General features: G+C 35.8%; 1 protein-coding gene across 2 annotated transcripts in view; it reads right to left on the minus strand.

Annotated features, from left to right (window-relative positions):
• Positions 1-15,660, minus strand: part of TOPBP1 (DNA topoisomerase II binding protein 1) — a 58,860-nt gene that overhangs the window by 28,846 nt on the left and 14,354 nt on the right. For both annotated transcript variants that reach the window (XM_057738056.1, XM_057738055.1), the window contains 3 exons: positions 6,589-6,905; positions 5,747-5,919; positions 1,247-1,458 (listed from right to left, as the gene is read on the minus strand). In XM_057738056.1, coding sequence (XP_057594039.1) covers positions 1,247-1,458; positions 5,747-5,919; positions 6,589-6,905 — 702 coding nt within the window. The remainder of the gene's footprint in view (positions 1-1,246; positions 1,459-5,746; positions 5,920-6,588; positions 6,906-15,660) is intronic.

The raw sequence follows: 15,660 nt of genomic DNA on the forward strand, positions 1-15,660 counted from the left end.
TAGAGATTTAAAATGAAAAGAAACAAACATGAGCCACTAATATCTTTTTGTCTCTAAAGAGGCATATATGAAAAGTGATGTTTTTATATCTTATTGTTACTTTTCACGTGAATTCTCAAATATACTCCAACGCACAAAATTATATACCTACCTTCAAAGAAACAAACCAGATGATATATTATATGTTTAGTTAGACAAGCACATCAACTGAAACAATTAATGAAATTAGATTTCCTGTTTCATCTTGCTGTAACTTGAAATATTCTCAATAAACCTCATAATTTGCCCAAATTATATAAATAAATGTCATCTTAGTCAATGGCAGAGTAAAAAAGAAAATCCCAATTACACATACTCAGAATTAACAACTACAGTCAAGTTTTTGGAAAGTACTTAATGAAACTTTAGTATGACCTAAACAATACTTTGCCTCAGTTATAAAAATTTCCAGCTTGTCGAGATAAAAATAGTAAGTAATAGCTTTGAGAAGCTTCCCTGAAGTTTGCCCAGGGATGCCATCATCTTACAAGAGAGGCTACTGTGTCCTCCTACCCTGTCTCCTACCTTGTTTCAACATTTAACAAAACCACTTATTAGATGGTTGCTCCACGCCAGGCCCAATCCAGATGATGAAAATATATAATGCACAAGACACATGTACGCCTTGCCTTTTCAGAGCTTATGACTGAGCCAGGAAACATGAAAGTAAACTAGAATGGTAACACTGGGATAAGAGCTACAAAACGGACAGGGTGTTATGCCAAGACAAAGGCCATACTTGGTGAGTCAAAGAAGGATTTCCAGGGAAAGTGATATCCAAGCTGAGAACTGAAAGGAGGAACAAGCACGCATGAGGTAGGCAAGAGATAACATGCAAAAATCCAAAGATGAGAAACAGAGAGCACTGTGCTCAACAAGGTGTGTCAGTGTGAGCCACAGAAGGAACAGTAAATGGGATCCAAGCGCATATCTTTAGACTTCAAACACGGGACCCTAAAATGCTCCTATATTGTTCTGTACCCTCTAGCTTTCAGACAGTGCCTACATTTGACAGTATAGATACAAATTAAACATTTGTGCTATGAATACATATGTATTTTGCCCATACCCTCCAATAATGACTGCCCAAGAGTGACTCACATGAAAGGGAGAAATTTTAATGACCTGTCCTAAAAACAAGCTTTAGCACATTCATATCCCAGAAACTGTGAAAATATATATAAAAGGACAAAATAAAAGTATTAACCTTGTTTAGGTGACTTTTCAATCAGAAAATGGCTTTCATTTGCTCTCTTCCCCAGTCTCGCAGTCTCCAACAGCCAGGCTATAGTGACGGCTGGTAAATTCCACTTCTTGGCAGCTTCGTATTTAGAACCACCTGGTTCCTTCAATACAAGATGTGTACTGGCAAACATGCCTTTCTTTGCATTGGATTTGCGAACAAAGAATTCTTGAACGCTGAAAGTTACATTTAAAGAAAAGCAAATGTCATACCCACCATTAGCTGGCAAAGTAAGAATGAAGTTTCTTATACAATGGTTAGAGTTCTAAGTATAAGAAAAATACTCACAGATTAAAAGTTGGCTCTAGTTCTTAAATTACGCTAATCCCCTGACAACTGCTTACTCTAGGATAAAAATGCATTGCTATAATTAAACTTTTTATAAAAACATAAGCAAATTAAACTAGATTTACAAGAAATAAGCAGAAAATCATCTAATTAGTCATCACCCACCCACCTTGTTTTTCCTCTCAAAAGGAGGCATGGAACAACTAGGGGAGCAAAGTAAGAGTATGAATAAAACCCTGTGTCTTTTAGCCCACTACAACTTCTCCAAGCATTTTCACATATCTTATTCGATCCTCTCAATATTTGTGAAATACCAATATTTTATAAATTATTGTAAAGAGACAACCTGGGAAAAGATGCAGAGAAATTAAGTGCCTTCCTCATGATCAGAGAATATTAAACAGCCTATGGGGGCAGAAACAGAATATGAGATATAAACAGAATTGTCCTTTCTTTTAGGACTTCTGAGTTTTAGGTCTAGTTCTTTACTTATAAGATTTTTTTAATATCCCACATTTTTCCTAGTACTTTCATGGACTCATTTTTCACATTTAACCCCCAGGTCAATTAATTTGGTACTTATTTTGGTATGAGATGTTGCTCCAACTTTATTGAATCATATTTATTGAATAAACCATCTCTTCCTCAATAAGTTGAAATATCACTTTTATCACATATGAAATTCCTGTTTGTATTTAGGTCTATTTCTAGACTTTCTGCCTGTTCATTCAACTTTCTGCTTCTTATAGACACACTATTACCTAGTGAGGTTTACAAAATATGTTTAAGTAACTATTCTATTTCAGAATTTTTATGACTTTCCTGCTTGCTAATATTTTCTTACGAATTTAAGAATTAGTTTGCTTACCGCCCTCTCTAAAAAATTTCTTTCTAATGTTTAGTTTTCCTGTCCAAGAACAGGTACATCTTTCATACTGTTCAAGTCTATTTATTTCCCTCAATAGCATTTTACAAGTTTCTGTAGCTCTCCCAAGTTTCACTTTAAACTTTTTTTAAAATTTTTATTTTTTAATTTTTTTAAACTTCTTAAAAATTTATTTTATTTTTGGCTGCGTAGGGTCTTTGTTGCTGCGCACGGGCCTTCTCTGGTTGTGGTTAGCGGGGGCTACTGTTCGTTGCGGTGTGCAGGCTAGGTAGTTGTGGCATATGGGCTTAGTTGCTCCGCGGCATGTGACAGGATCTTCCCTGCCCAGGGATCGAACCCGTGTCCCCTGCACTGGCAGGAAGATTCCCAACCACTTCGCCACCAGGGAAGCCCCTAAACTTTTTTTAAAAATTAAAGTATAGCTGACATACAATATTATATTAGTTTCAGGTCTACAACGTAGAGACTCGACATTTAAATACATTACAAATGATCAACACCAAAAGTCTAGTGGCCATCTGTCACCATACAAAGCTAGAGCAGAACTACTACTTTCCTTACGCTGAAAACTACATCCCCATGACTTTTTAATTTTATAACTGGAATTTTGTACCTCTTAATCCCCTTCACCTATTTTGCCCAACCTCCCATTCCCTTCTCCTCTGGTGACTAATTTGTTCTCAGTATCTGTGAGTCTATTTTGGTTTTATTTTGTTTCTTCATTTGTTTTGTTTTGTTTAGATTCCACATCATGTTGCTAGGTGTTTTATCTCTTACTGCAGATTTAGGAGACCTTTGTTTTCATTAGCTCTTCTAATGGGTTGTACATATAAAGGTCAGTGACTTCTGTATATTGTACATAACCACTTTGCTGGAATTTTTCTGTGGGTATTGCTTTTAGTTTGTTGCCGTATTTTGTTATTGTTATTTTCTACAATTTCAGTTTTTTCCAAAAGCTTACTGTTTAGTATAATCCTAGTATGGAACACAGCAAAAAAAAAAAAGGAGACACACCATTTAATGAATTATCACAAGACGAAACCCTTATATCCACCACCCACGGCAGAAGACAGAATCTTACCAGTCACTCCAGAGCCCCTCCAATGTGCCTCTCCCCAGTTAGCACACCCTCCCCTTCCTTGTTAATCAACAGTAGCCACTATTTGGATATTTATGGTTGTCATGTCCTTACTTTAGTTTTATCACATGGTGCATCCTTAAACACTACATTTAATTTTTTATGTCTTTCAGCTTGCAAGTTCCCTCTTCTTTCCCTGTCCCCTTGTTGAAGACACTAGACCATTTATAACGTAGTTATCTCAGAGTCTGGATTTTGCTGACTGTATTGCTGTGCTGTAGTGTAACATGTTAACTCCTGTATTTCCTATAATTCAGTAGTTGAATCTAGAGGCTTTATTAGATTGAGGTTTCATTATTTTGCTAAGACGACTTCAAGGTGGTGATGTATACTTCATAAGCAGGCATATAATGTCTGGTTTTCTCTTTATTATGTGATTAACTGTTGATTCTCAATGCCTAGATTCATTCACTAGGAGTCACAATCTTATCGTTCCTTTTACACTTATTTGTTGGAATATTTCTCTCAAGGGAAACTGTCATATCCATTATTACGGTACTCTCATACAGACTGTATAGGAAAGGCAGGATAAATACTTGATCCTTTCTCTTTATTTATCAGCCTTTAAAATAATGAGTTAGTTTCCTAGCATCCTTCAAACATGACCAATTAGCTTAGTTTGCCTGGTGCCATCGTGAAGCTATGACTGAAATATTATTTGATGTGTCTGGATCCACTGCTGTTATTATCTCTAGTGATACTTAACGTTTCCTGTCTTTGGCCAGGGGAGGTCCTTTTGACATAACCCTTCCTAGCAGTCTTCAATAATACATCAATACTTGCTCTCTGTTCTGACAAAATATTCCAGACTCACTGGTATCTTTCCTGCCCCAGACCTGGAACTGATCATTTCTTTAAGTTTCAGTTTCTCTTAGTGGGAAATGGTATTTTAAGGTCACAATGTGTGCACTGGTATTGTTTGTTCCTATCACGTTGATAATGATTTCTAGGCTTCTAAAAGGTTTTGAATTTCTCTTTGAATCAAGAGTTATTAAAAAGTTCTAAAATGTCCAGTTGGTAAAGTCTTTTCATTTTCTATTTCTATCCACTCATCTCTAGTTATTTTTTTTTTTTTTTTGCACTGTGATTAGAGAATATGGTCTCCATTCTTTCTCCTTTAGGGAACTTATTGAAGTTTTCTTTGTGGCCAACTTCATTATAGGCAATGTTTATCAGTGTTCCACAGACACCTGAAATGGTATGGTCACTGTTTGAGGGTGGATAGCTAACTATGCTGTTTAAATCTATATCCTTTCTCGTTTTCTATTTGACCTGTCATGAAGTAAAAGGTGGGAATTAAAGTCTTCTACAATTAACGTGTGTCTGCTGATGCCTCCTTGTATCTCCTGTTGTTTTTGTTCTGTGAATGGTAGTCATGCTCTATTTGGTATATACATATTTTTCACCCTCGCTGTCAATAGCACTCTTTATTTACACTGCTCTTCTTTTTCCTGTTTAATGCCTTCTGATTTGAATCCAAACTTGTCTGACAAAATTGCAACCCTCTCCTTTCTTCTGACATATCTTTGCCCATCTTTTTTTTCCCCAAAAACGTTCTGAATCATTTTGGTTTAGGTGTGTCTCTTGTTTAAAAAGCATTTTAAGTGCTGCTTTATGATATCATGGAGAAGAACTTTTCCTTTAATGAAGAAGCTTAGCTCATTTATATTTATTTATATAACAATTTTCTACTTCCTTTTTAAATTGCCACCATGAAAGTTCACTTACAGGTTGGGCTAATTTGGATTTTGGAACTTTTAAATTCATTTTCTTTTTCCCAAAGTACTCATTATTCCCACTTAACATTTGCACTGCAGAAAAACGATGAATGTATACTGACAAAGAAGAAATCAGCCACACGGCACATGGAAGGGAGTAATTCTTAGACAAGCAATATTCAGCAATGACCCATGGATCAGCTTTAATATTCTGTTTCCTGGTAGGTAAGCATTAATGCCTGTAGTCTTAACATCTGCCAGGCATCCGTCTAACAGCATTCTCCCCCTCCCACTTTGGGCCATCACATAGATACGCAACACACTCCTCATAAATATTATAAAGACACCTAGAGAAATCCTAATTTGAATGCTCTTCGATAAGTCAAAACAAATAAAAAGTACACTATTTTTAGTACACTAAAAATACTACATACCTTGCTCCAAGGCGATTTGCTAAGAAGGTCAATGAATCTTTTTCGGCTCCTGCACACTGGCTGAATGAAAGAACACAATCCTCTAAAGGAGTCATTCCTGTCATTACTGGGACTGGTGTGAAGAGAGGATTTGACTTTGGATCCATTAAAGTCTGATAGTCTATACAAGTTACCTTTTAAGAACGTGAGAAATAATAACGTCAACCTGAAATAAGTGACTCATGGTTAACACTGATTCAGTTACAGTAGCAGTAACTTTAGTTTAGATGAAAAGCAATTTTACTTTAATATAAATGTGTATATGCTCATTCTCAACACATTTGAAATTATAACATTAAAGAATATATACACATCAATCCATTATATAGGATATTAAAATCAGATTTATCACTGAATTTACTGAATGTTGCTTTAAATTTAATTTTTTCCAGTGTATTAGTTTATCATTTTTTCTCTCAAGTCTTTGAAAGTTGAAAAAAAAATCAATGATGAAATTATCAGTGATAAGCCAACAGGATGGAACAGTACAAAAGTGCATGTCATGCTTTGGTAGTAAGAAATCAGGGAAAACTGATATAGTGAGATGACCTGGAGTAACTTCCTAGGTAGGAAGGAACACTGCTGGTGTGGCCCCTCTATTCTACCAGGATTAGGACCAAGAAGCTTTTATTATTTACAGTATTTTATTTTTTATAATTTCCTTATTTTATTATTTATAATTTCCTTTGCTAAAAGCAAAATCCAGACAGTGCTCAAACCCAAATACCAATTTACTGAAACTGAACTGCCTAAGAAATAAACATGCACTCTTCTACTTTTCAACTGCTGCAGTGTTTTCTTACCAGCCAGGTATTTGTAACAACTTCTCCCACAGTTGCCTGTACTTCACACCCCAGCAGAGGAACCACAGCATAATCAGCAACAACTCTGCTCTGAAGCGACACAATTTTTCCAGCATTTTCTCTTATGACAGTTGCAATATTAGATTCATTTTCATTACTGAAACCCAAAACAAGGAAACTCTTTTGGCTAAATAAACCTTCTTCAGTAACTGTAGAAGCATCAGGGAGGCAATGGCTGACGGAAGGCTGGTTTTCCTCTTGCAGAGAAATATGAGTAGAATCATTAAGGGGCCCAACTTCAGACTTCACAGCTTCAACTGGAATAGAAAAAGAAATGTTTTCTAACAGGTAATTTATTTTATGAAGTTTACTTCCTAGTAAGGATATTAGGGTAATGTGGAACCTGAGACCTGTGACCACACTTGTAAAACTAAGACCTTATAAGTATACAATGAAGAAAGAATATGAACCCATCCCATCCTCTGGGTTCCCAAGGGTGTTATTGGCATTACTATCCTAGGACAACAGCAGTCATGTTACTATTCTAAGTACTCCTAGTGTACTAGAAAACTCTCATTAGCTGAAAATTATGAAGCTCCAATAACTCCATGGGCCTGTCTTAGTTCCAAAACTGGGTCAGATAATTCAAAGCAGAATTAAGAAAATATCATTAAGGAAAAAAAAGAAGTAACAGGCATAAGTGGTCAAGCCCTTCACATGGAAATAACTGAATAAATGCAATAATAAGAGAATTATGGTTCTCTTTCAAAAAACTTCTAAAAAGTTCCTTACTGAAATTGGAGCTATTTAGCTTCTACATAGATTTCTTAAGAAAACAACTGATCAAGGACCCAACAAACGGTCTCAACTATTTCATTTTAGGATAAAGTTGGCTGATAAATGAGTAACAGAAGAAAAAAGCATAGCTATTTTAAAATATAAACATCAGTAACAAAAATGTAGTCCCTAATATGCAATAAATATTATGAAATCAATGCTAAAAGTTTAAGAGATAAAAACTCAGTATGTTTTTGAAAACTGTAGTGGTGCTATGTTGAAGGGTAACACCTTACAGCAGAGATTGACAAACTACAGTCTGGGGCCCAAAGTGGGCCCAGGGCCTGTGTGTTAACGGTTTTTACATTTTTAAATGGTTGCAAAAACAGAACAAAACAAAATAGAATGTATGACACAGACAGAATGTGGCTGGCAAAGCCTAAAACATTTACTGTATGGTCTTTTACAAAAAAAGTTTGCCAAGCCCTGCTTCATGGGATTCCAACAAGCCTGGAAGGTATTCAAAGATTCTTCACCTATTTATTTAGGCACTGTGCCTAAGTGCTTTACATGCATGTAATTAATGCTCATGTACAATAAGGCTGGCTCTACTGCTATATCTATATCCTTGCTTCAAGAAGACTATCAGCCCTAAAGAGGTTATGTAACTTACCTAAGGTCATACAGTTATTAGGTGGCAGAAATGAGATATAAACCAAAGACTTCTGACTCTAGCGTCCATAACATTATGTTATACTGCCATCTTCTTATTTCTATCCTCATCTCCAACAGACATGACTATTTTCACTTTTAAACTAATTACTGTACATATATATTTTAATTCCTACTTCTTCAAACAAAATTATTTTATTTATTTATTTATTGGCTGCATTGGGTCTTCATTGCTGCATGCAGGCTTTCTCTAGTTGTGGAGAGCGGGGGCTACTTTTTGTTGCGGTGCAAGGGCTTCTCATTGCGGTGGCTTTTCTTGTTGTGGAATACAGGCTAAAGGTGCACACGCTTCAGTAGTTGTGGCATGTGGGCTCAACAGCTGTGGCTTGACGGCTCCAGAGCACAGGCTCAGTAGTTGTGGCACAGGGCTTAGTAGCTCTGCAGCATGTGGGAACTTCCCGGACCAGGGCTCAAACCCGTATCCCCTGCATTGGCAGGCAGGTTCTTAACCACTGCACCACCAGGGAAGCCCTAATTCCTACTTAATACAAGTATTTAAATTGCTCTTACTGACACTGAAAAAGCAGTTTTGTCCAGAGCACTTACTGATCAGTAGGTCAGGAGACTCTTTGACCATCAGTTTCATGCTATAAGGAATAAGGGATAACAGTATATTTATAATGTATAGAGATCTATGAGGATAAATAAGCTTAGATGGAAATAAAGGTGACATGATACTATAAAACATTTTGCAAAGTAGTTTTTAAAGTAGATATTTCTTCTCTTTTTTTCTTTTTTTTAAATTTTATTTATTGACTGTATTGGGTCTTCATTGCTGCGTGCAGGTTTTCTTTAGTTGCAGAGAGCGGGGACTTCTCTTCGTTGTGGTGTGCAGGCTTCTCATTACTGTGGCTTCTCTTGTTGCGGAGCACAGGCTCTAGGCGCGTGGGCATCAGTAGTTGCAGCACACGGGCTCAACAGCTGTGGCTCACGGGCTCTAAAGCAGAGGCTCAATAGTTGTGGCACACGGGCTTAGTTGCTCCGCGGCAGGTGGGGTCTTCCTGGAGCAGGGCTTGAACCCGTGTCCCCTGCATTGGCAGGTGGATTCTCAACCACTGCGCCACCTAGGAAGCCCTAAAATAGATATTTCTAATATGAAAATGTAAAATAATTTTTTGCAATTAAAATTGTTCACATCTAGGAGAAAAAAAAAAACAACTTCGTTTGAAGTCTATATATAGATGGGAAGAAGGAAGAAGCCCAGGGGAATTTTAGACTACTACTATAAAAACAAACTAGAAATACTAAGTTCTTATGAATTATAAGTAAAACCCTGAAGTTATTAAAGTCTCAGAATAAATTAACATGTTCTATAGTATAGTAGTTCTTCCCATTTATTTTAGCAATAGAACCCTTTTTCAAATAGATGTCATTAAGGAGCCCGATAGATACTTTTTGGTAAGCCTATTATTGAAAAAGCTCTCTCAAATCAAAACTAATTTTGTTTTAAGAAGTAACTGTAAAATACTTGATTACATTCTTTTAAAGGTGCTTGGGGATTCACTGAGGTTTATTGCCACTAAATCCTTTCAAAGTCAGTAGACTACTAGTTGCTTTAGAAAGGAAGGTTTGAGAAACTAATTGCCTGCCTCCAGCAAGTACCCTTGAAGGATAGTGCATAAAACTGCTTCCAGTCAATCTGTAGCTTCTTTATACCAGAAACATACTAAAAAATTAGGATGATCTGATATGATACACTACTAAAGCATAAGCAAGTGGTCTGACAAAAGTCAATTTTGCAGTACACCATGAACAGAAATGTGTGGATTAAAAAAAAAAGGAATACTGAAAGTTCCCTTCTAGAAATATGGTAGGCTAGACATTCAAAACCTTCTTACTATAAAACACCTAAAACAGAGGATGAAATATTAAAGGTATCCTTATAAATACATAGCTGAGTTTGCAAGAAAGCAAGGGAAATTCTCAAGGGCTAAAAATATAGTAGTAGCGTGAATCCAGAGCACTAAGTGATTACTAAAGCTTAACGATTACCATTTATTTTGGCGGTGACACACACCCTTAGAATTTAAGGATATCACATGGAGGGACAGGAGTCAAGCCTTTGGTCTCACACAAATTAGAAGTGGGGCAGAGTATACCCCACCACTCAGAAACCCTAAAGGGAAATGCCTTCAGTAAAAATATCGACCAAAAACCAATCAACCACCACCACCACCACCACCACCACCAAGTCCACCTGCAAAAGGAGATGACAAGTACACTTTGTTTTGGCTTTGGATCAAGGAGGGAAATCATCTTTCTTGAAAATCTGTCATCGTAGGCTAGTCCTCAGGGTAGGTTAGGGCACATATTTACAGTGGCCTGATGGTCCAAGAAACGTCCAGCCAATAAAGTAACTTAGAGGTTGTTGTCCTAAGTTGGGAAACTCCTAGGCTCCTGGCAGGTTTAAACATGAACCTTTTCTGGAGGAACAAATTCTCATCCCAGGCTTCTTAGAATCCCCAGACTCTTAATTAGTTTACAATAAATATCAGAAAACACATGAGGAAACCAGGCACCATGAACAATCAAGAGAACTACCCCTCCCTCCCGCTCAGATGTTGCAATAGGTTTAATGTCTCAAGAAAAAAAGCCCCAAAAACATGAATACAGAATAACAGACTACTGAAAGAACTAGAACTTCTAGGAACTGAAAAAATACTGAAACTGAAAGTCTAATGGATGAGTTAAACATATTAGGCAATAGCTAAACAGAGAAACAGTGATTTGGAAGGCGAATCAGAAGAACTTACACATAATGAATAACAGAAGACAAAAAGATAAAATCAGAAGGACAGGTTAAGTGACACACAGCTAATAGAAGTTAGAGAATACAAACCAGCAGCCCCCAACCTTTTCTGCACCAGGGACCGGTTTTGTGGAAGACAAGTTTTCTAAGGATGAGCGGCGGCGGGGCCAGGAATGGTTAAGACGGTAACGTGAGCAATGGGGGGTGATGGGGATCGGCAGATGAATGGCTCGCTTGCCTGCTGCTCACCTGCTGCTGTGCGGCCCGTTCCCAACAGGCTGCCGACCAGTACCCGTCAGCAGCCAGGGGGTGAGGACCCCTGATATAGAGAATGAAGGAGAGCAATATTCATAAGACATAACAGATGAAATTTTCAAAAAACCAACAAAGGAACAAAAACCTCACTAATTCTCAGATTCAGAAAGCACAACAAATTGCAAGTAGGACAAATAAATGGTAAAATTCTAGGACACAAAAAATAAAAGGTATTAAAAATAGAAAGATTTCCTATAAAAGAATGACAATTAAACTGACATCTGACTTCTTACCCAGCATCCATGTAAACAGATAACAATGAAACAATATCTCCCAAGAGCTTTCACAAATTAACTATCTAGAACTGTGTATGTAGCAGAACTGTCTTTTAAGGACAAGGGCAAAATAAAGACATTAACAGTAACTGAAGAAATTTCCAAAGGATATATTTCAGAAAAGGAAAATGATTCCAGAAGAGAGGTATCAGATGCAATAAGGAATCAGCAGCAAAGAAAGAGCTAAATATGTTGGTAAATCAAAACAATTACTGACCATATAAAATAGTAACAATGTCTAACTGTGAGATTAAAGACAATGAAAATACTAGACAAAATCATATAAGCTGAATATATCCGTGAGTGCATGTGTAAGGGGGTATGGTTAGTAGTGATGCTGAAGATAAAGTGTTATAAGATTCTTGCATTATTCAAGAGGAAGATAAAAATTCTACTTAATTTTAAATTTTAAGCTATGATGCTAAGGGTAAAAAATTAAATTTCCAAGGGTAATCACTGAAAACATAAAAGAGTATATATAAACTCCAAATCAGTAGAGGGCAAGATGTAGAGCTGGGAGTGTGATTTGGGGTAGGAAGGCACAAGCTCAACCCATCTAAAAGAAGACAAAAATGTTAACAAGAAAGCACAGAATAATGGGACAAATGGCACAAGAGGGCAGAAAATAATCAAAATATATCACAAATAACAACAAATGTAAATCAACCAAATTTGCAGTCAAAAGAAAATCAGTCATACTAGAAAAATACTGAGGCACGTGAGGCAGGGATAGGTATCTTAATATCAGATAAAATAGATTTTAAGTAAAAGGAAAAAAAAATTAGGAAAACGAGGATCACATGTAATAAAACTTCAAAATACACAAAAAAAACTGAATTTGACAGAATTACATGGAGAAACTAACAAATCCAGCATTACAGTGGAGTTTAATATCTATTTCATTAATCCACAGACAGAGCAGACAAAACTTGATTATATCATAAAAATGTACAGAAACCACCAAGCAATCATAGAAAAAAATTTCCTGAGGCACAGAACATTTATGAAAACCACTTCCTAAACTCCTCATAGACCAAAGATATGATAAAATTGGAAAATATTTATAATTGAACAATTACAAAAATGCTACATAAAAGATCTTCTGAGATACTTTCAGAGAAATCTATTGACATAAATACTTAGATAAAAAGACTACAAGAAAAAAAACCCCAACAAATTGTGCAACTTAAGAAATCAGAGGGGAGAATAAATTAATGAACCAAAAACAAAAATCAAAAGTTGGTTTGTTAAAAAGACTAATAAAATTGGTCTTTAAGTTTCCTAGAAAACAGCTTACCAAAATTGATTCAGGAAGAAATAGAACAATTAAATAGTCTCATAGCCATTAAAAAATCAGTACTATAAAATCTTCCTACAAAGGAACACCAGGACCAGTTAGATGGAACAAGTATAAGGGAACTCCAATCTTACACAAACTGAGATTTTAAAAAAAGAAAGAAAAACTCACCAATCCATTTTATCAATTAATAACAAAACCCAACAAAGACAAGGGGAAAAGGAAAATTATAGGCCAATATCACACCAAATAGATAAAATTCTAAATAAAGTATCAGCAAACTAAACATAGTAAAAAAAAAAAAAAGATGAATATATCATATCCAGAAGAATTTAAACTTAACTTTGTAAAATCTGCTAATACAATTTACCACACCAAGGAGGAAAAACCATATAATCCCAATGAGCACAGGAAAAGTACATAATACGTATATCAAAGCCCTAAAGAAGAAGAAAAACCACAGAACTGTTAGAAGAAAACATACAAGAAAAGCTTCATGACATTAGATTTGGCAATGATTTCTTAACCAAAACACAGGCAATGAGAAAAAAATAGATAAATTGGACTTCATCATAATTAAAACTTTTGTCCATCAAAGTACACAGTGTGAAAAGGCTACCCATCTGATAAGGGATTAATATTCAGAATATATAAAGAACTCATACTACTAAGGAACAACAAAAAAAATCAGCCTGATTGAATAAAGATTTCTCTGAAGATGTATACATGGCCAATAAAAACATGAAATGATGCTCAACATCATTAATCATCAGGGAAATGCAAATCAAAACCACCAGTGAGATATTGCTTCATATCCATTAGGATGACTTTTATTAAAAAAAAAAACAAACAGAAAATACAATATGTTGGTGAGGATGTGGAGAAACGGGAACCCTCTGTGCACTGCTGGTGGGAGTGTAAAGTGGTACACCATTGTGGAAAACAGCAGGGTGGTTTCCCAAAAAATTAAACATAGAATTACCATATGACATCAGTTTCGCTGCTGGGATTATATCTAAAAGAACTGAAAGCAGGGACTTGAACAGGTATCCGTACAACAATGTTCACAGCACCAATATTTACAATAGCCAACCATAGAGACAACTCAAGTGTCCCTCAACAGACAACGGAACAGATAATTCCAACATACGATGGAGTATTATTCAACTTTAATAAGGAATGAAATTCTGACACATGCTAAAACATGGATAAACCTGAGAACATTACGCTAAGTGAAATAAGCCTGACACAAAAGTACAGATATTGTATGAGTCCATTTATATGAGCTACCTAGAACAGTTAAATTCATAGAGACAAAACAGAATGGTGGTTGCCAGGGACTGAGTGGAAGGTGGAATATAGTTATTGTTTAATGGCTATAAAGTTTCAGTTTGGGAAGATAAAAAAGTTCTGGCACGGATGGTAATGATGGTCCCACAACAATGTGAATATAATTAATACCACTAAATTGTACACCTTAGAATGATTAAAACGGTAAATTTTATGGTAGGCATATTTTACCACAATTTTAAAAAACTCAATACCCAAAATGTTTTACAGAAAAGTTTAAATAAGAGACTTAATATTCAAAGTATTTCATTCTTATACACCAGCAAACAGTTCAAAATGTAATTTTAAGACATAAGAATTAAAGTATCAAAAAGAACAAATGAACATAATATAAATAGAAAACAAAAAATTAGGAACAGCTGTAACATAGCATGTCTAGGATCTTATGAATGTAATTACACTTTACTGAAAGGCATTAAAAATAGGTAAAACTGTATGCTGACATTCTACATTCATGGGTAGGAAGATCTTTTCATTGTAAAGATGTCAATTCTGCTCCAAATTATAAATTCAATACAATCCCTACCAAATTCCCATACTGATTTATGCAAACTGACATACTAATTTTAAAAATTTGTATAGAAGCAAAGGTCCAAGAACAGGAAAGATACTTTTGTAAAAACTGGAGAGTCTTTTTATTTCAGATATCAAAACATATTACACAAGTCCATTATAATAAGATGTTTTATCATTGCAGTATCTCAATGGAATAGAATAAAAAGCCTAAACACAGATCCCCGCTTAATAGACCCTTAATAAATGACAGGAGCAGCAGTACAAATTAGTAGAGAAAAGATAGCCTAGTCAGTAAGTTTGAAAACAAGTGATTATCTGCATGGATAATGTGAATGCTTCTTATCAAATACAAAAATCAAATCCATGTGGATTGAAGACATAAATGTGAAAAAGCAAAACTTTAAGACTTCTAAAAATATACACAAAAATAACTTTATGACCTTCAGAAGGAAAACATATAAAATAGAAAAGCACAAACCACAAAATAACAGATTGAAAAATCCAACTACTTTAAAACATTACAGGACTTCCCTGGTGGCACAGTGGTTAAGAATCCACCTGACAATTCAGGGTACATGGGTTCGAGTCCTGGTCCAGGAAGACCCCACATGCCATGGAGCAACTAAGCCCATGTGCCACAGCTACTGAGCCTGTGCTCTAGAACCCATGAGCCACAACTACTGAAGCCCACGAACCTAGAGCCCATGCTCCGCAACAAGAGAAGCCACCACACTGAGAAGCCCGTGCACAGAAACAAAAATTAGCCCCTCTCGCCTCAACTAGGAAAAGCCCACACAGCAACAATGACCCAATGCAGCCAAAAAATAAATAAATATGTTTTTAAAAAGGCAAAATAAAACATTATACTCAAATAACCCTCAAATAGATGCTCTACCTTATTAGCAATCAGTTATAAAATTAAAACCACAACGAGATCCCACTTTACACCCATCAAATTAATGAGAATTTCAAGCCTTATGAGAAATTCTAAATGTTGAAAGCATGTGCAATGACAGGAACCCTTACGACTGTTTTACTATAAAGTGGTAAACTAGAACAAA

This window comes from Hippopotamus amphibius, chromosome 6, assembly GCF_030028045.1.
Source record: "Hippopotamus amphibius kiboko isolate mHipAmp2 chromosome 6, mHipAmp2.hap2, whole genome shotgun sequence".
Lineage (NCBI taxonomy): Eukaryota > Metazoa > Chordata > Mammalia > Artiodactyla > Hippopotamidae > Hippopotamus > Hippopotamus amphibius.